The 21,215-nt window shown below is 49.8% G+C and overlaps 1 protein-coding gene across 3 annotated transcripts in view; it reads right to left on the minus strand.

The window, feature by feature from the left end:
- Nucleotides 1-3,019: 3,019 nt before the first annotated feature.
- CRYM (crystallin mu) overlaps nt 3,020-21,215 on the minus strand; it is an 82,319-nt gene continuing 64,123 nt past the window's right edge. For all 3 annotated transcript variants that reach the window (XM_075319163.1, XM_075319162.1, XM_075319164.1), the window contains one exon: nt 3,020-3,413. In XM_075319163.1, the coding sequence (XP_075175278.1) occupies nt 3,340-3,413 (74 nt within the window). In that variant the 3' untranslated portion in view covers nt 3,020-3,339. The remainder of the gene's footprint in view (nt 3,414-21,215) is intronic.

Consider the following 21,215-nt stretch of genomic DNA (forward strand, 5'->3'; position numbering starts at 1 on the left):
ATCTTTGGGTGGTGGGTTTAGGGAGGGATACCCAGGTAGAAACGTTAAAGTGATGCACCTCCCCATGTTCTTAAACCTTGGTTAACCAGTTTCCATGGCAAATAAACCAATGTAACAATATCATTCAATCATTAAGACTGATGGATAATATTTCATTTACTTCTTTTTCATTAGATCTTATCATTCTAAAGCCATATTTTAATCAAAACTTAATTTTTTCCTATGCTAGATAAGGCTTTTCTCACCCTTTTGCCAAGATTTTCATACTTTATCTACGGATGACAATGAACTGCATTTTCTAACGAGCTTTAATCTAATTATTTCTAGCAGAAAACGGAAAATAATTTCAACAATAAATATTTAGGCTGAATTAATTATGTCACTGAATTCATTTTCTGATTAATCAGGTCACGTTATAAATAGATAAACTAGGAATTACTGTATATATAATTGATATTTCAAATTGAGGAAGTGAAAGTCTTATTGAATGACATTGATGTAGGCTCAGATGATACAAATACACTATATAGACATACGGTAAGTATTGGCGCCCTACACATGACATCTACAGGAACTTTCATCACATGTTATAAAGCCACAGGCATTATTATGGAGTGATATCTGCTCCAAATCTTCAGGGAAGGTTTTCTACAACATTTTGGAGGCCTCTGTGGGTCTATTTAGCCATTCATCTAGAAGAGGTTTTGATATTTGGTATGCTAAGACATTAAGATTCCCTTTTAATGAAACTACCACCAAAAAATAACCCCACAGCAGTATTCCTCCTCCACCAAACTTTATAGCTGGGACAATCCAGTTAGGTGGGTCACGTTCCCCTTGAGATTGACTAAATCTGTAGGCATCCATTAGACTCCCAGATAGAGAAGTATGATCCGTCACTCCACGGAAGACGTTTCCACTGCTGTAGAGTCTAGTGTTTTGCACGACTCCATCTGATGCTTCCTGAGTTAAAATATTAGTATTGTTGTTTCTAAATGATTATGAACTTGTTTTCTTTGCATTATCTGCATTGTTTTGTTATTTTTACCATTTCTCATTTTCAGAAAATAAATAAAAAATGTATTGCTTGGAAATTCAGAGACGTGTTGTCAGTAGTTTATAGAATAAAAGAACAATTTACATTTTACTCAAAAACAAAGAGAAAAATCAGAAAAACTGAAAATTTGAAAGTGGTCTCTTAAATTTTGACAAAAGCTGTATACATTATATTATAATATATATATATATATATATATATATATATATATATATATATATATATATAGCCCCTGAGGCTTCAGTCGCCTCAGGGTACTGCATCTCCCTTAAGGTCTGGTGATTCTCACATTCACAACCACACACAGTCAGGTGGCTTCTCACTGGGGAGATGGCCTGGGGTAGATAGGGTGTGACCATCTCGAAGCATGGGACTTTCCCGGTCACTGGGACAATGACCTGGGGGGCGGGCACCGCTTAGGGAAAAGGGAAAGAGCATCTTCACACATAGTTAGCCCCGGGTACAGCGGGGTGAAATGCACCTGGGACCTCGGTCCAATCTTCTTCTACCTCACACTTCGGGGGGCATCATAGGACCCGAGGCTTAGACCAGGCTGCTCAGCCCGGGTTCTCTACAGCTAAACGGGATTCCAGGGTCTTCGGGGAGTGCAGGAAACACCCGCAGCCCGTTCCATATTCCACATTCACCGTGATTGGAGGGACCCCGACCAGAAAGGACTCACAATGGGAACACCGGCGGTGACCTTGAATTGCTCGGGATCGGCTGGGGCCCATCACAGCAGTGGTCAGTGCTTCGGAAGAGGTAACTGGATTACTTAAAGAATTGTGAGTAAAACACCTGGAACCTGCATATACTGTGTCTGCCGGTCATTCCCAGTGCAGCCACCTAGCGCTTCGGTGCCCGCCATTACTACTCCCCTCATCACCCTCCCCAGGGTCCGCTCCATCTGTGGGGAACAGAAACACCTCAGCTGTTACCAGCATCCGCCCCAAAGGACAGCGACAGCAGCAGCAGCTAATTCCCTGACCGCATACCGCAGGTGGCGTCATGAAATCAACCTCCACCATCATCCATCACCACCCCCTCCTTTATTGTACACCTTGGGGCCACAAAACCGGGTGAAAGGGCCACCCCGTGACATCCCCCTGACCCAACATCAACGGCCCGATGACGAGTATATTTAACCCCTTGCCCCCCCATCCTGGTCTGGTATATGTGTCCCATATCCCGGCCCATCCTGTTGTACACTGACAAGTAAGAGGGTAACAATGTTCTGAACTTTTTACTTTCAGGCTCCATATCGCACCATCCACTCAATCTACAAAATGTTCCTCTGCTGAGATAATTTTATATATATGTCCCTGCTGTGTACTGTGTAATGGCCGTGTCTGACCGTACAGGGGCATGGTCTGAACACACCACATCTCCTAGGCCGGGGAGGATGCAAAAAGCAAAAGAGTATGCAGACAGGACAGTACAGGATCACACCTGTTTCTTTCTGTGATGTAAAACATGTTTAAAAACAGGCAGGGAAATGTTTTACCTCAGAGAAAGAATCAGCTGCGATCCCATGCTGTAATGTCTGTATACTCTTACTTCCTCCCTGTCCCAGGAGATGTGGTATGATCAGACCATGTCCCTGTACGGTCAGACACAGCCATTACACAGTACACAGCAGGGGCACATATATAAGATTATCTCAGCACAGGAACATTTTTCTTAAAAACATCCAATGGTGGAAATTATTATTATTCTAAGATCTATTCAGCAACATTAACTTTGTGGGAAAATTCCTTTAAGGGATTAAAAGTGTAACATGACCATATAGTTTATATATATATATGTTCATATAGCGTACATGACTTTGACAATCACATATACAACATTGACACACACGGTAAGGAGGTAGGAGAAAAAAGTAAAGTGTAGATTTGCGTAGAGCTGTGTGTATCTCTTCATAACCTTTGCATTATCTAAGAAACCAAACAAACATGTGCCAAATGACAGTAATGGTTTATTTTTCTCAAGGAAAGGTGTTTAGCATATTCATGTCATTGACACGTCATTGTTATAAAAGCTTTTCCTTAAAAACAGACAGAACATGTTGATATACAATTTGCTGGCATGTTATAGCTACTAGGCAACAAATTATGCTTAATTTGACAGCAAAACAATACTGCTTTAACGGTTGTAAAAAAAAGTGATTTATCTGGAATAACAGCCATAAAAAGCAGAAAGATGGAAAAAATAAAACCTAGAAAATATCTTTATGGGAAATATTGTGTATACTAATGACTCCTAGAACTGATGCGCCTCAGTGTTCATTTATTTTCTTCACTTGATAGCCAGGAGTCATAAACCAGTTTTGCTGAGACTGTATCTTCAATGGCCATACCTGAAATTAGACAATAAAAAAAAACATTTCAATAAGCAGAAGACTACATGTTCATATATGTAGTGTGACGATGTGACTTGTAGAATTACAAGAGATAGGGGCCCCTTTGATATCCCTCACGCTAGGGGGCCCTATGCTATACCTAACCTCTGTGATACTCCTAATGGTGGAGACGCCTGAGTTCTGTTCCTATCCCTAATCTCAGGGATACTCCTAGTGGTGGAGACCCTTGAGTTCCGTTCCTATCCCTAATCTCAGGGATACTCCTAGTGGTGGAGACGCCTGAGTTCTGTTCCTATCCCTAATCTCAGGGATACTCTTAGTGGTGGATATGCCTGAATTCTGTTCCTATCCCTAATCTCAGGGATACTCCTAGTGGTGGAGATGCCTGAGTTCCGTTCCTATCCCTAATCTCAGAGATACTCCTAATGGTGGAGACGCCTGAGTTCCGTTCCTATCCCTAATCTCAGAGATACCCCTAATGGTGGAGACGCCTGAGTTCCGTTCCTATCCCTAATCTTAGGGATACTCCTAGTGGTGGATATGCCTGAATTCCGTTCCTATCCCTAATCTCAGGGATACTCCTAATGGTGGAGATGCCTGAGTCTCCTTCCTGGCCCTGCTCCTGACCAGACAGTCTGATTTCCCTCCTCCTCATCCCATCAGACAAGGATGGGTCAGGAGTGTCATATAAAACACAGATGTAGACAGACAAAGGAAAACCAAAACTGACACACTGCACACACACAGGATAGGACCAATAAGAGATTCAGGAGTAAAACAAGAGCAGGAGGGAAACTACAAAAGACAACTGGGGTAAACTCCACAATCACACAAAGCAACAACAACTACTAGCACAGCAAAGTCTGGGACACTACACAACACCACACCAACTAAGAAAAGCTATAGCTGGCATAGGAGGAAAGATCCAGTCAGCATATATAGGTGAGGAGCAGATGTGATAGGCTTCCTCACAACAGGTGATCAAAGAGAGCTAACAAGCAGCAGATGTTGCGCCCCACGGGGCCTTAGGGTACTTGTCACCGGGCCAGAGGTTTCTTGGGGTTTCTGTGACTGGCCTGACCTGGCTCCGTGACCCCGTTGGCTACATGAAAAGACAAACAAGTGCGAGGGGGAATGGAAGGAGAGCGAAGGGTCCCTGGGAAGCAGGTCGTCGGTTGCAATGGCGACTGGGTCTCGGCCTCCTCCGTTGCATAGCCTTCCTGCAACTGTTCCTCTCCCAGAAGCGGTGTTGCATGGGAATGGTGGATGCTTTGCAGTGCCACCCGTGGTATGCGGCCAGGAATTAGCCGTCTCTCTCCGGGGCAGGTGTTGGGTGCAGCCAGGATGGCAGAGCGGGATTATCCCGGGAGGTTGGTGAGAACACCGGAGCGCAGGGCGGCGGCATTTACTCAAAGAATCACCGGGTGCGGGTTCCAGATGCTTTTGTGTCGCCCTGGGCAAGCCAGGGGACACAGGTCGCACACCACCACACCCCACACTCCAGGTAGGCACATCACAGCTAACCAAAAATCCTTGTTGCCTTCCTCCAGAGGCTGATGATTCACACCAGGGGGTGGGCCAGGCGGTTGGCTCCGCCCACCAAGGAGATCACAGCTCTGGAGGCGGGAAGTACCAGGCAGTCCAGTGAGGGACATGAACGAGTGAACAGGAGAGTAGCCCGGGTAGGGCAAGAGTAAACAGCAAGTGAAAGTGAGGAAAGTAAAAGTGGAAAAGGAGGAAAGCAAGTGAGGTGACAAGAAGGAAGGAAAGCCTAAAGGGTCCAGCTTTGTGTAGGGCCAAAACAGCAAGGTCAGCGACGGCGGTGACTGTCTGGAGGGGGACCGTTTGGAAGTTCCTGGAAGGACCCCGTTGGCTGTGTGCCCGGTGGTCTGGAGCAGTGTTCCGAAGGACAGTCAGCACCAGGGCAGGGGCCTCTCGGACCCCGGCAAGGCTAGGAGTCGCCAAATTTGCCGAATCCGTCAGTGAAGGGGACGTAGATCCCCCAGCAACCAAGTCCCGATTGAAGGCAACAGCCCAACCTGAAGCAGAGAGACACCGCCACCGCCAAGGCACCAGTTTCTCAGGGCCAGCGCCTGCGGGCAAAGTGTAGAGCTCCTCCGGCCCAGATTGTAGTCGGGGAGCGGGTAACCGGAGGGAATCCACCGCTACCACAAGTCAACCATAGGTGCAAGGAAGAGGGACATCACCGTCACCTACCGGGAGTGCAGGTGCAGCCGTCTGTGGGACCGTCCTACCAGCCGTTTGGTTTACCATACAAACTGTGTCCGTGTCTCAGGCTGAGTGAGTACCACAGTGCCGCAAGGCACAGCGCTGCCCCCGCGTCCCTGCGCCCACCAGGCCCCGCACCTCACAAACCATCACCGGGCCCCGGGATCACCAACCCCTACCCACGGAGGGGCAACACAACACCTGGCTGCTCCCCATCACCATCCCCGGGACCCCCGCATTGAGCAGCGGTGGTGCAATCACCACAACCGTGGGTGGCGTCACGAACTATAACAATCCCCGCACCCAACAAACCCCCTTTCACTCACGGGCGAGGAGTGTCGCTCGAAGAACCCCGGGATCCGGCCCACAGCTCGAGCCACCACTGAGCAGCTGCCGGACCCGAGCAGAAGGGGGTGAGCGTAGTGTGCCGACACCCTCCTCCCCGCCCGCGACAACTTGGCGTCACGAACAGGATCTTACCGCTCTGCCGTCTGGTAGAGGTGCGCCTTGTTACCGCCGGAGGTATTCGGCAGAAAAATTTCAGAAGCCGCCATCTTTGGCGCGAAGAGTTCCCGCTCGAGCGTCTTCTCGAGCAGTAGAGGCGCGAAGGCCAAAACCCCGCCCCGAGAGAGGAGGGGCCGGAAAGAGCTAAGGGGGACGCGATGGCGGCTGGCCGCATGTAGCTGCGGCTATAAAAGCAGGGACGCCAGGACTCTGCAAACATACCGTTCCTGGAAGCAAAAAGAGAAGCCATCATGTGGATGCCATCCCGCGACACCGTAGCCCCCGCGCCTGGAACCGCGGCGTGGGTGGAAATCCGAACCGCGCAGTTCTACCAAAGGCTGCAGGTCAGGATGCAGCTCCTCATGGAGGAGTGGGAGGCCGACATGGCGGACGTTGTAGCCACCGTGCGGAGACGCGAGGAGGAGGCGGAGAAAGGGAGGGTGAGTGACCCACGTCCCGATGCCCTTGAGGGGCCGGTCATCGCGGCTGTGGGGCCCGGTCCAAGCCCTCTCCCCCCGTTGCCTCCCTCGCCACCCGTTCCGGAGGCCGTGACCCCGCCACTAGGCCTGCTACCACCGCAACCGGTAGCAGTACCCAGCGTCCCCGCCCAAGCGGGCCGACCTGTAACCGGAGCCCGCGGCACACCGGAGGTGTTACTGTGGAAGACGCCGAAAGTAGAACCGGAGGCATCCCTTGAAAAACTCCCCGAGCCGGAGCCGATGACCCGTTCCGAGCCGAAGGCCCGGCAGCGGAAAGCCCCTATGCCCATCCCCCACACCTCGGCTGAGGTAGCGCCGGGTTGTTGCTGCAAGGCAGCGCCCAAGGCCAAGACACCGCGGGACATGCCACCCGTAGTCCTGACAGTGGGTAACGTCAAGGATGTCCCGCGGGGCCCGACCCGTGCGCCGGCGCTGGCAGCAGCGCCGTACTGGGATAGGGAGCCGGTACCGCTGGGCCTGGAGATCGCCAAGAGGGAGCGGAAGAAGGCCGAACTGGTGGCCAGAGCGATCCGGGAGAAGGAACACCTCCGGCAGGCAACCTCCCGTGCCCGAGGACCGTTGTACGTGGGGCAGGTGAGGCGGTTTGATGTCCGCCGGGGCTACGGATTCACATACGAACCGGGCCTGGAGGCCGAAGTTTTTGTAGCCCGGCGGGATGTGAATGCCCACTTGCCCGAGGAGCATCCCGGCCGCAATCTGATGCCGGGTGATATCGTCCAGTACACTCGTTTCTTTGGGGAGCGAGGGTGGTTTGCGCTGGATGCTAGATTGAGGGGCAGCCCAGAGGCCCCAGCAAGCGCCGCGCCCCCTCCCTTGGAAGGAGCACTGGAGCCTGGAAGTCCGGAGTAGGGCAGCAGATGCCCGTAGCACCGTCCCCGTTGGGACAACCACAGTTGTTTGTTTGAAAAGTTTTGAAAGTTCTGATGATGATGAAAATGAAAATGATCCGAAGTTCACCTGATTTGTTTGTTGATTTGCAACCGGCTGGAGCCGCCACCGTTGTCCCCGTGGGGACCGTTTAAAAATGCATGGGAACTATCCATGGACAAGCCCGTGAACTTGCAGGGCAACCACAGACGTTAGTGGCTTGTAAATATGTTGGTTACCGTTACCGTTTTCCGCAGGCCGCCTCCGGAGAGGCAGGTTGGAGGGAGGGCCCTCAGCAGAGCAGGCTGGGGCCCAGCCACCAAAGGAACCGGTGGCTACCCTCTGGAGGGAAGGACAGATCCCGCTCGGGTACCGTGTGCTGGACTGTGGGTCAAGGGGTGCTGCCTGGGTTTTAGGGGCAGCATCAGGGCCAGGTTACTTGGGTGGGAGAGAGCGGAAACCGTAACCGTAAACCGTTGCAACGTTTAAGAAAATGTGCCTCCCGTCTTGGGAAGAAGTTATTAAAAATGTTATTCATGTTTGCTTAACCCTGTTATCCCCTTTTTACAGAAAAATAAAACCAGTGTAGGACGGCAGCCCGCGGACGGTCTGCATTTTGCTAAGGGGGAATGTGTCGCCCTGGGCAAGCCAGGGGACACAGGTCGCACACCACCACACCCCACACTCCAGGTAGGCACATCACAGCTAACCAAAAATCCTTGTTGCCTTCCTCCAGAGGCTGATGATTCACACCAGGGGGTGGGCCAGGCGGTTGGCTCCGCCCACCAAGGAGATCACAGCTCTGGAGGCGGGAAGTACCAGGCAGTCCAGTGAGGGACATGAACGAGTGAACAGGAGAGTAGCCCGGGTAGGGCAAGAGTAAACAGCAAGTGAAAGTGAGGAAAGTAAAAGTGGAAAAGGAGGAAAGCAAGTGGGGTGACAAGAAGGAAGGAAAGCCTGAAGGGTCCAGCTTTGTGTAGGGCCAGAACAGCAAGGTCAGCGACGGTGGTGACTGTCTGAAGGGGGACCGTTTGGAAGTTCCTGGAAGGACCCCGTTGGCTGTGTGCCCGGTGGTCTGGAGCAGTGTTCCGAAGGACAGTCAGCACCAGGGCAGGGGCCTCTCGGACCCCGGCAAGGCTAGGAGTCGCCAAATTTGCCGAATCCGTCAGTGAAGGGGACGTAGATCCCCCAGAAACCAAGTCCCGATTGAAGGCAACAGCCCAACCTGAAGCAGAGAGACACCGCCACCGCCAAGGCATCAGTTTCTCAGGGCCAGCGCCTGCGGGCAAAGTGTAGAGCTCCTCCGGCCCAGATTGTAGTCGGGGAGCGGGTAACCGGAGGGAATCCACCGCTACCACAAGTCAACCATAGGTGCAAGGAAGAGGGACATCACCGTCACCTACCGGGAGTGCAGGTGCAGCCGTCTGTGGGACCGTCCTACCAGCCGTTTGGTTTACCGTACAAACTGTGTCCGTGTCTCAGGCTGAGTGAGTACCACAGTGCCACAAGGCACAGCGCTGCCCCCGCGTCCCTACGCCCACCAGGCCCCGCACCTCACAAACCATCACCGGGCCCCGGGATCACCAACCCCTACCCACGGAGGGGCAACACAACACCTGGCTGCTCCCCATCACCATCCCCGGGACCCCCGCATTGAGCAGCGGTGGTGCAATCACCACAACCGTGGGTGGCGTCACGAACTATAACAATCCCCGCACCCAACAAACCCCCTTTCACTCACGGGCGAGGAGTGTCGCTCGAAGAACCCCGGGATCCGGCCCACAGCTCGAGCCACCACTGAGCAGCTGCCGGACCCGAGCAGAAGGGGGTGAGCGTAGTGTGCCGACACCCTCCTCCCCGCCCGTGACACTTTTATTCTCTGGTTAAGATGGTATTGCATCCCAGGTGCTGGTCCTCACCATCGAAGACTCCGGTTGATCCAGGGCAGGTCAGAGGTCTGGTCCGGTCTGGTAATCAGTGGCCTTTCTCCTCTGTGCACAACTCTGTACTTGGTGGGTCCCTGTGGTCTGAAACGTCTTGGAATCTCCTCCTGCTCTCTCTCACTCTCTGTCTTGGCCCGTATGGCAGGCAGCTCGAACCTCTCTTGGGTCGGACCTCTGTCCCCCACTCCCAGATTCCCTCTTTGCTGCTGTGCCCTGGACACTAACATCAGTAAGGTCCTTGATAGTCCCCTCACCGGGCAGATTATTATTAGGTGAGCTTTAAGTGTCCTCCTGAACTAGGGCTCTGTAGTCCGCCTGTGCTCAGTCCCGTGAGTACTCACACCATACTCTCCCTGGCGACTGTACTCCTTTTGCCCACAATTACTGGTACCAGGTCCCATCCCTCCAGGTGTTACTAGCCCCGGTCTGGCTGGCTCCCCTCTGCAGGAGACTCCTGCAGCGGTCGGTGCGGTGTTACATCCCAGACGGTTCTGTTCTGCCTCCCTGAGGGGTGCCTGGCAGCAACCCCTCAGGGAGCTGCTCCCCAGCGTGTCTGCTCTGTCTCTGTCTGACTGGAACTGACTTGACTTCCTGTCTGCTTTGTAACTTACTCCTACTCCTGCCCCCCACCTTTGCTAGGATCCAGATCATTGTTATGGTGACCTGAAGTTCCCCCAGTGCCTGGGTCTGCTAGGAATGGGCTGAGTCACTTCCTGACTGTGTTTAGATGAGCTATATGAGGTGTGTGTAAACTTACCGGGTTAACCTCTTCCTGCCCAGGAAGGTTATAATGATATACCCTGTAGCGACCAGTCTCAGGGGCACTACACAGACTAGCAGAGATTAACTCTTGCTAGCCTGCCTATGAATCAGCACACAGCAGGTTGATGCCCACGTCTGCCAGCGTTGCTCCCAGACACCAGAGAATCTCTCAAGTGGAGTGTCAGAATCAGCAATCTGCACAGGACCTTTTTTTAATTGGCAATGTTTTTTGTTTATATTACAATCTGTTTAAAAAAATGAAAATTTTGTAATTAAACACTGGCCACTTGGGCAATTTTAGACTCGCATTTCCTGTTCTTTATAGATTTCTCAGACGTTTCACTATCATCGCAGCCAGGATTACAAAGACAAGTGACACTTCTATACACAGCTCTTAACAATAAGTGATCTCAGTTCTCCTGCTTCCTCTTCTGACACAATAACCTTTGCACACTTTCCTTATATGCTTCAATAGAAATGATAGGATCAGAGTCCATCTATTCCTGCTAATATGCATGTACCTTAGTTGCAAGATTTATATTTTTTTGTCTTGGGTATTGTCCGTTTTGTTATTGCTATTTTAAATGTTTTTAATATTGTGTGTTTTCGGTCTTCCAATAAAATTACTATTTTTTAAGATTGGTGTTCACACTGCATATGCAGTCTTTTCTTCTTTTCAACCTCTTTTCCTTGAGTGGTTTCTATCACACGAGAGAGAGAGAGAGTGAGAGAGAGAAACACAAAACACGGACGGATCCGGATCGTGCAGCCGGATTTCTGGGTCAGACCCGGATCGGACGCTGAAACCGCGCGGATCCGGATTTTTACAGTTCGGGTCCGCGCAACACTAGTCCCCACTTAATACAGTACATCTGCAAAGTAAGTAGCAACAGCTCACAAATTCGGTCCTCTGCTACGATCAGGGCATCTCTTGATTCAGGTCACGGATCCTCTTCTATAGCTGGTCATGGTTCTCCTTAGGCTCTGGTTTCTGTCTTACTCAGGGACTGGTCTTGGCCACCCTTGGTGACTTTTCTCGGCCTCCCTCGGGGACTGGTCTCATCCTCCCTCGGAGACTGGTCTCTGCCTCCCTCGGGGACTGGTCTCGGCCTCCCTCGGGGACTGGTCTCGGCCTTCCTCGGGGACTGGTCGCGGCCTTCCTCGAGGACTAATTTCGGCCTTCCTAGGGGACTGGTCTCGGCTTTCCTCGGACACTGGTCTCGGTCTTCCTCGGGCACTGGTCTCAACCTTCCTCGGGGACCAGTTTCGGTCTTCCTCGGGGACTTATCTTGGTTCTCTTCCGTCACTGGTTATGGATCTTCATCAGTAAACTTGCTCTGCTCCTTCCACGACCCTCCTGCTTGGTTCATGCGTCAACTCCCCCTCTTCTCTGATTTCCCGGCATTTATGATGATCAACTGATCCACAGCTGTCACCTGACCTGGGAAGATGTGTCCTTTGCTCTTTGGTTCCTCCGGCTGTCATTCCTGCTGTTTTTTCTCTGTCCTAATCATCTTTGGACAGCAAGTGACAATGTTTACCTTCCTTTACTTCTTCATCCCATTACACTACGTTATGTCTACTTGCTGCCATTTAACAATTTAAGTCTATGACAGCAGAATTGAAATGAACTGGTATTCAATTGCACTGTCTACCATCACCCTCTCCTCACCCACCCCAATACGAAACTGTGGGGTGCGGATAGGGTGTCAGCTCAACCGTTGGGTCTGCTGCAGTCCCTCATTACTGCAATCTTGATCCTTCTTTGAAACCTTGTCTTCATAGAATTGCACTATATCCTGCAAAATTCTAGTGTTACAGTACATAGAAAAAGTAATAAAATGATTTCAGGTTTAAGTTCTCTAAGGGAAGTACAAAAAAATATTAAAAATAATAATCATTTTTATTTATACAATGCCAACATATTTCGCAGCGCTTTACAATGCAGAGGGGACATGTACACACAATTAAATAATATTTCTTTAAAAAAATATGAAAAAATATCAATTATTGAAATGAATCTCTTTCCAGTTTGAAAATAAAAAAAAATTCAGTTTTTTTTTACATAAACAGGATTGTTATTTTCGCATCTGAAAAAGTCAGATCTGTTAAAATCTAAAATAATCTGACCAATATGGTCAATACTGATTGGCTAGATTATTTTACATTTTGATAGAAAGAAAGAAAATCAAAATGATTGAATTGCCATTTTATAGGTCTCCCCCCCCCCAACACCTGGGATGCAATAACAAGCAATCAAAATGCCGTAAGTACCCCAAAATGATTCTCACAAAAGGGTCAGATTGCCACGCAAAAAAAAAAAAACCCTCGTAGCTCCAACAAAGGAAAAATGAAAAGTTATGGATCTCAGAAAATGACGGCAAAAAACAAATTTTATTTTTAGTGGTTTCCAAATTTTTCTCCCAAAGTGCATAAAAACACCCTACAGTATACAAGTTTGGTGTCAATGTAATGGCAACTAAGCCAACGAATCATATCAGGTCATTTTTACAGCACAGTGAAATAGGGAACACCATAAAAACTAAAGGCCTCGTTACACGCAACGACATCGCTAACGAGGTGTCACTGGGGTCACGGAATTCGTGCCGCACATCCGGCGTCGTTAGCGACGTCGTTGCGTGTGACACATACGAGCGACCGCTAACGATCAAAAATACTCACCTAATCGTTGATCGTTGACACGTCGTTCATTTTCAAAATGTCGTTGATCTTCTGGGACGCAGGTTCTTAGTCGTTCCTGAGGCAGCACACATCGCTACGTGTGACACCCCGGGAACAACGAATAACAGCGTACCTGCGTCCTCCGGCAACGAGGTGGGCGTGACCTTCATGCAGCTGCTCTCCTCCCCTCCGTTTCTAATGGAGGCTTGCTGTGTGACATCGCTGTGACGCCGCACAAACCGCCCCCTTAGAAAAGAGTTTGCTCCCCGGCCACAGCAACGTTGTTAAGAAGGTAAGTATGTGTGGCGCGTACCGGCGATATTGTGCTGCACGGGCAGCGATTTGCCAGTGACACACCCAAACGACGGGGGCAGGTGCAATCGCTAGCAATGTCGCGGCGTGTAAAGCGCCCTTAAATACAGAAACCTATGGCGGAATTAACTTTTTTTTTAACATTTTGGAATACTGTTGGGGTCATTCAAAATTATAACTTATGCCACTAAAAAAAAAAAGTTATGGCTCTGAAGAAGAGGAGTAAAAAAAAAAACACACAAAAAAAAATTAATAGTGGCAGTTAAGAGTTAAGATTTATTGAGCAATTTTTCATTGGGGACTTTCATGGTAGAAAAATCTATACTGGTGTTATTATTCTGTCATTGTGGCTGTGTTGTGATTGTGCCTGCCTTTGTGATGTGACTCCATGCTGTTATGTGTAAGAGTGATGGTGATAGCCTGAAGATCTGACAATGCCCAGAATAGAAAAGTTACATTTTTTTCCCATAATTGCAGAGAACTAACACTTTACCCTCCTTAGTAATTAGTAATATGGACACTTAACTCTCAGTAGTGAAAGTCAGCCACAGCATTTTATTTGACTGACAGGGTGGAATGGCCAATGGTTTTATACCACTTAAAGAGGACTAACCACCAGGATTTTCCTATATAAACTAAAGCCAGGGCTATACTGGCGCTATCATGCTGATTCTATACATACCATTAGTTGTGAGATCGGATGTATAGTTTATGAAATACAGGCAAGTAACGTTTGTGAAATAAACTGTTATTTGATTGATAGGTGCTGCAGAATATCTAATAGGTGGGTCGGGGTTTGCTAAGTTATTCCTGCCCCTGCCTGCCTGTCCTTCCTCCCCCGTCTTTCCACCCACCTTCCTCCCCCCTGTAATAACAGAGACAGGGGGAGGAAGGACAGGCAGACAGGCAGGAGCAGGAATAACTTAGCAAAACCTGACCCACCTATTAGATATTCTGTAGCTGCTATCAATCAAATAACAGTGCATTTCACAAACTTTACTTGCCTGTATTTCAGAAACTATACATCCGATCTCACAACTAAACGTATGTATAGAATCAGCATGATAGCGCCAGTATAGCACTGGCTTTAGTTTATATAGGAAAATCCTGGTGGTTGGTCCGCTTTAAAGCGAACCTATCACATGAAAATAAACGCTATTAACCTGCAGATATGGGGTTAATCTGCAGGTTAATAGAATTTTTAAGCTGTCTGGCACTGGCACTTTGGGACACACTGTCAGGAGGAAATTAACTTTATTTCTCCCGGCACTGTTCGGCTTTGGCTTCCATGCGGGTTCAGTCTCCACTATGTGTATCTAAAACGACGGCTGTAACTGACCCCCACACTAATTGATAATCGGGTCTAATGCTCATCCTGCCATCAGTCAGTGCAGGGGGGCGCAGTTATAGCTGCTGTTCTAGATAAACAGAGGGGTGACCAAACCCGCACAATTGTTACATTGACCCCAACCTAGCAACTGTGCCCAAAATAACCCCTTATTTAACCCCTTCATTACTACAAACAGATACAAACCACTTCCTTTTCAGAAGTACCATTTTGGTGTCATGATTCCTCTGTGCAGAGCATCTTGCACTAGGAAATGCTCTGCTGTCTTTTCTGCACTGCTGAGCTGGCAGGTTGATTGACTGTGCAGGATTCCATTCTTGTTCTGGGAGTTGTATGCTCAGGTGTTTCATCTTTCTGGTAATGGCCCTGTTTCTTTACTGGACATGCTCCCCCAGAACCTTGCCAGTCGTACATTCTGGTTTGGTAGTTGTGCTGTTAACCTGTGTCTGCTTTGTTCTTCTCTGTTTTCTGACCCCCGACTGTTGCTTGACTTCTCTTTGCCTGCTCCCTGTTCCTGTCATGACATCTTGGCTTTTGACTATGGACCGTTATCTGACTAGGTCTCCGTTTTCTCCCTGAAGTATTACGTGTCTTCCTGGAATACTGACTCCGGATTGTGACCTGACTACGCCTCTGAATTATCTCTGTGTCCATACCTGCCCTCCTGTTACCAGACCCTGACTACTCTTCCGTCTATACTACCCGTAAGTAGTGGCTTGCATTATATTTGGGTGGAAAAACTGCTTTGATTTGATTGTGAAAAACAGAATGGTGGATCCAAATGAAAAAGAGGAAATCGCTGTTACATTTTGCTCTGAAAATGTCTTTAATCTGCTCTCATCAAGCAGAGAGTTCTGAATTCTAATAAAACTACTTTAAGTAAATCTGTACTTGGCATTTAAGCAGCTGCACATTGAAGACCACTGACTGCTCAATAAATGAAGACGTAGAGGTGACTTTCCGGAATTGTATCTCATCAAATCAGCACGGAGCTCAACCTTCCCTTATGGTAAGGACACAAGGCATGCATTAAAGTGATATGAAGAAAGTTGCCTTTTACTGTTACTATTTCGGTCCGATTTCTAGAATCTGGGTGTCAGGCTGGATCCACGTTTTAGCAGTTCTGGTGAATCCCACTGAATTGTAATGGGGGGGTCAGGTTTCCTTTAAAGGGGTTGATCCATCTCACAAGTTTTCTAGGTTAGTTGGAACGGTGCTGCCCAGGGCTATGGGGTACTCGGTCCCGGGCAGTGTACTACTGGGATATGTCACTGGGTAGCTGTTGCCCGTTTCCGTGCCTCTGGGGATCGCTTTAAAAAAGGGGTTATATACAGGGGGATAGTTAAAGGGAACCTGTCATCAGAAATTTGGCTTTCAACCTAAAAGTTTCTCCTTCTGCAGCTCGTGGGCTGCATTCTAGTAAGGTTTCTATACTTTTTGTGCCCCCTTTTAAACCAAAATAAATACTTTATAAAACTGTACCTTTCGGTTTGAAAATCTTGTAAATCGTCCATGGGGGCGGGCCGTGTGGCGTCCGTTGCTGTATCTTACGCCGTCCCCCCACGCTCGAAATCATCCCTCATAACGCCGCCCACTGCGCCCGAGGTCCCGTGCACGCCGGGACACCTGGTGATATGGTCGCAGGCATGAGAGTATGGGCGGCGCTGTGATTGCATTGCAAGTGCCCGCCCATACTCTCGTGCCCCCCCTTTCCCCACTGCCTCCAGCGTTCTGCGCCGGCCCGACGTCACCTCCTTCCCATCGTACCCTGCAGCAGGAAATAGATGGGAGGAGCGGAGAGGATCTGAGCGACATACAGAGGGGAGAGCGCACCCACGAGAGTATGGGCGCGCACTTGCGATGCAATCACAGCGCCGCCCATACTCTCGTGCGTGCGACCACGTCACCAGGTGTCCCGGCGTGCACGGGACCTCGGGCGCAGTGGGCGGCGTTATGAGGGATGATTTGGAGCATGGGGGACAGCGTAAGATAGAGCAACGGACGCCACACGGCCCGGCCCCATGCACGATTTACAAGATTTTCAAACCGAAAGGTACAGTTTTATAAAGTATTTATTTTGGTTTAAAAGGGGGCACAAAAGGTATAGAAACCTTACTAGAATGCAGCCCACGAGCTGCAGAGGGGGAAACATTTAGGTTGAAAGCCAAATTTCTGATGACAGGTTCCCTTTAATAAAGTTTATGTTGTGACACCACTTGCAGGTTGCGGTTATGGTGATGGAACCGCTGCTTCACAGTCTCTCCGCTGGGGCTGATGTGAGGTCAGCCTAGATGTTGGGCCCTCCACAAGTAGGGTTAGGGCCCCAGGGGGTTGGTGATGGAGTTAGGCGCGGAAAGAAAGGTAGGCCACACGAGGGGTTACTGTGTAACTGGTTTTCTTAGATGGTAACTGGTACCCGGAGGAAGGCTGATAATTCACCTCTGGTTCCCTTAGTCCCAGTGCCGGTCGGTGACCTGGTAGCTTCTTTCCCCAGCACCTTTCTCAAGTTGGTGGGTGTCCGTGGCTTGGAGCGTCTTGGGGTCCCCTCCTGTTTGCCTCTCAGTCTCTGGTCTGTACGGCGAAAGTGTGAACCCTGTAGGGCCAGTGTTCCGTTCCGGTCCCTGTATCGCCCGTTACTGTTGGTGTCCCCAAACTTCTATGGTCAATAAGGTCCTGGATGCTCCCCTCACTGTGCAGATTTTATCATGTCTGCCTGGAGCGTTTGCCTGACCTAGGGCTCTGTGCCCCGTCGGTGCTATGGTTCCAGGAGTATTTCGCCGTACTCCTCCGGCAACCACACGCCTGGGCCCTCATGTCTCCGTTACACTCCCGTGTCAGAGCAGTTACGTCCGTCTCCTCTCACTAACTCCCACTCTCACTGTTGTCCCCTCCCACCTGGTCATTGTCTAGGGGACGGGGTCATCTCCACCCCTGGGTGGCCATCCATTGGGTCCAGGTCTAGACTGTCACCAGTCTGTGGGGATGGGGGAAAACTGGGATTATAATGGGATTTGCTGTTACCGGCACTGGTCTTCCAGGTCCCTGGGGGTAGGCCCTGCATCTTTGGCAGGATGCAGTACCTTGTAGTGCCCTGATGGCTTCAGGGGCGCTACATTCCCCCTTGGTTAATTCCAGCACGTCCTTGGGCTGCAAAGGGTAACACAGGATTTGTTTTTAATTTGGCATTTTCAAAATATTAAAAACATTCTGCCCTCGTAGGGGAGGCACTTTCTTAAATGTTTCTAACTGGAGTACCCCCCATCAACCACCACACAAAGGTCGTGGCCCTAAAACCCTTAGGAGGAATGTCACCGGTTTCCATGGTGACTGGGTCTCGGCTGCCTCTGCCGCAGACCCTTCCTGCGACCTTTTCCTCTCCTTTCTGTGAACATGTAATGTATAAATGTTATAGGATGTGTGTAACACCCCTGAGATCCTCAGGGCACTACAGGGAACTGCATCCTCTTGGGGATACAGTACCTACCCCCTGGGACCTTGAGTATTAGTGGCGATACCACCAAAGCACAACCAAAATCCTAGTTCTCCACTCCACACCGGGCATAGAGGGCTAACCATGTAAGGGGATGGTCGCCATTTAAAGGAACGAGTCCCTGGGATTAGCTAGCCTAGTGGGAGGGGTCAGCAGTCAGAGAGAGAGTATAGAGAGTGTAGCACACAGGAGAGGTGTGCGGACGTGCCTTAACTTGGTCCGTGCAGCGGTGACCCGGGGGCACAGGAGAGAGGTCGCCAGGTCAGGTACCGGAGATACCGCTGGGACCAAAGCACGCACGGGGCACAGGGCCCTAGATCAGTCGCCAGTTCTACACGGCCTGATAAATACCTGCCCGGTGAGGACACATTCACGGACTTCACTGAACCAAATAATCCTGGGGCATCAGCAGTAAATTAAGATCGGGGTTCGGACACTTACCTCCCTACAGGGTCCACACTGCCCGCCGTACGGAGAAGGAGACTGTACCCCAAAAAGGACAGTCGGGCCCCAAAAGCTCCACGCTACGGGGACCCAACCAACGGAGAGTGCCGGGGACAGAGCAACCTGGGTCACTAGATTGGCACTGATACTCCAAGGGACCTGAACCAGCAACTCCTGGGTCCAAGTGAGTAGAGACTATTAAAGACAATCTGGTGTGGTCTCCGTTATTACCCCTCATCATCTCCCAGCCACGGTCCTACCTGCGGAGGGCCTAACACCTTTGCTGCAATCACCATCAGCTCTGGGAGAACCCACATTTAGCAGCGGCGGTTCCCCATCTTTAACCGCAACCCGCAGATGGCATCACAGAACATTAACTTCATTATCCCTTGTAAATAGCCCCTGCCATTTCATTAAGCGTCCCCAGGGCATGAGACCAGGCAACGGCCACCCAAAGTGACATTCCCATTTGTTACCGCCCGGGACCCAGTACCCCCTTCCCTGGGCGACACGTGTAATGTGTTTATTCGGACACTAGATGGCCAAAATACAGTAACTGCTTCCCTGGTACTCTCAGGTACTCTTAGGGAGAGTTAATGGTAGGGAGGAGTTTAGTTAGTAAAAAGGGTAGGGATACAGGGAATAGCAGGAGAATCTCTAGGGTAGATAAACAGGCTGTGTCTGTGGGAGATGTGGTGAGAGTGGAATCCCATTAACTTCAATTTGGCTTGACCTTCGGTTCGAATCCAGGTACCAGACACACAGGGTCATAATGAGGAGAGGACTGACTGAACTGTATCCCAAGGTGTGGGTTGAGTCCATGTGGGTTGGATGGTGTCCGTTCCCTGGAGTATGTCCAAAGAACCCTTTTGGTTGGCTGAAGGTCAGTGGGCTCTAAGGTGAAGAGTAGGTCCTGACTAACCGGATGGAGGAGTGCTGTAACAGAGGGTTCCAGCTAGATCCCTGTGGGTGGGACGAGGGGTGACAGGACGGACTTTTTGATTCTGCCATATAAGATGAAGCCGAGGGAGAGGATGAGGGGCTCGGGGGCTCTAGGATCAAACAGCGACAGTCTGTCTTGGTGTCAGAACCCTGTCTGATTGTCGTGCGGTGTTCAGCGTTTCATGCGTTGGGTGTCATGGTGGCGTCAGACTCAGTTCACACTGCAGAGTATGACAAACAGCCTGGGATCACTTAGGGCACAAACACATCAGCGGTATTCTGCCACACTGCTGGATCCGGCATAAGGGCAGTACAGTACAATACAGTTCACAGACAGTGCGGCAAGCCCCGGTCACACGCTGTCACATGCTCCGGTCACGTGACCGCATGTGCCCGGAGCTTGCCAATGAACTTTAATGTACTGTACTGTCCTTGTGCCAGATCTGCGAGTGCGGCAGGAAAACGCTGATGTGAAACCAGTGTTAGTTGCACAGCCCGTCATGGGCGTCGGCTGGTTCTGTCTTCACTGCTCTCCAGTACAGCAGGAGTTAATTCCTGCTGGCTTGTGGTCATCTGTTGGGAGCTCAGGCTGCTGACCACCTGCTGCCTTCACCCTTCATAAGGATCTGGATAGTGGGGCTGAGTGCCAGTCATAGCTTTGCTACTCAGTTCCTGTGGTTATCCTGTTATATGGTGATCTACAAGTTGCAGTTTCGCATGGTGTGTGAGTCCTCCAGTTTGTGTGTTTATTTCTTTCCCCTTTTGCTTTACACCCCTGTTCACATACTGTCCTGTTTGTGTTTAAGTGCAGTGTGTGCAAGTTTTCATTCCCCCTTGTCTGTGCCTATTTATGAGGTTTTGGTAACTGGGTTTCTGGCCCACTCACGGGGTGGGGGGCATAGTATCAGGGCTGTTACAGGAGATGGGGTCACGCTGGGGGCTCGAACCTGACTACCATTGAGCCTACCTTCAAAATAAGGGACAGCGCAGGGGACCCACCCTTAGGGTGAGCCTAGGAGCCCCTGCTGCATCTGTACATTCCCTACCCCTTTTGCTTTACTCCCGTGTTAACATACCGTCCCCCCTTTCGTGTTTAAGTACATTGTATGTGAGTTTTCACTTACCCTTGTAGGTGCATATTTGTGAGGTTTTGGTTACTGGGCTTCAGTCTCGCTCCCAGGGTGGGGGAGTAGTATCAGGGTTCCGACAGTAGACAGGGTCATGCTGGGCGCTCGAACCTGGCTACCATTAAGCCTACCTTCGAGATAAGGGACAGCACAGGGGCCCCAGCCTTAGGGTCAGCCTAGGAGCCTTTGTTCCATCCCCCGTGACAATGATAATACATGGCTCATTTTGAGATTTTTTATGAAGCCTCCTCTGTTTTTTACCACTGACTTTTTATTCTTTTTGGAACATATTCTGTCACATCGGAGGTCCTCTAATGTATGTAAATGTACTAAAAGCATTTACCAACGTGGAGAGAACATCTATTATCTATCTTCTGTACATTTAACAACACCTGAACACATTCATCCATCTTAAGAGCAACACCATTTTTTTCCCTATATAATTTATTACTCCTGGGTCCAGCCATAAATTAATATAATGATCTAAAAAAAATCCATTAGCGGCCGGCACAATATAAGGCCAAGGTTCAAAGTGTCATTTTTTTTTCTATCAGTCGAGGTATGTAATTGATGGATCAGTCATTTAGGTAGATTTCATCGGTTGCTAATGTGCAATACGTTCGAGACAGAATCCGAAAAACTGTTAGGG

This window comes from Anomaloglossus baeobatrachus, chromosome 7 (assembly GCF_048569485.1).
Source record: "Anomaloglossus baeobatrachus isolate aAnoBae1 chromosome 7, aAnoBae1.hap1, whole genome shotgun sequence".
NCBI lineage: Eukaryota > Metazoa > Chordata > Amphibia > Anura > Aromobatidae > Anomaloglossus > Anomaloglossus baeobatrachus.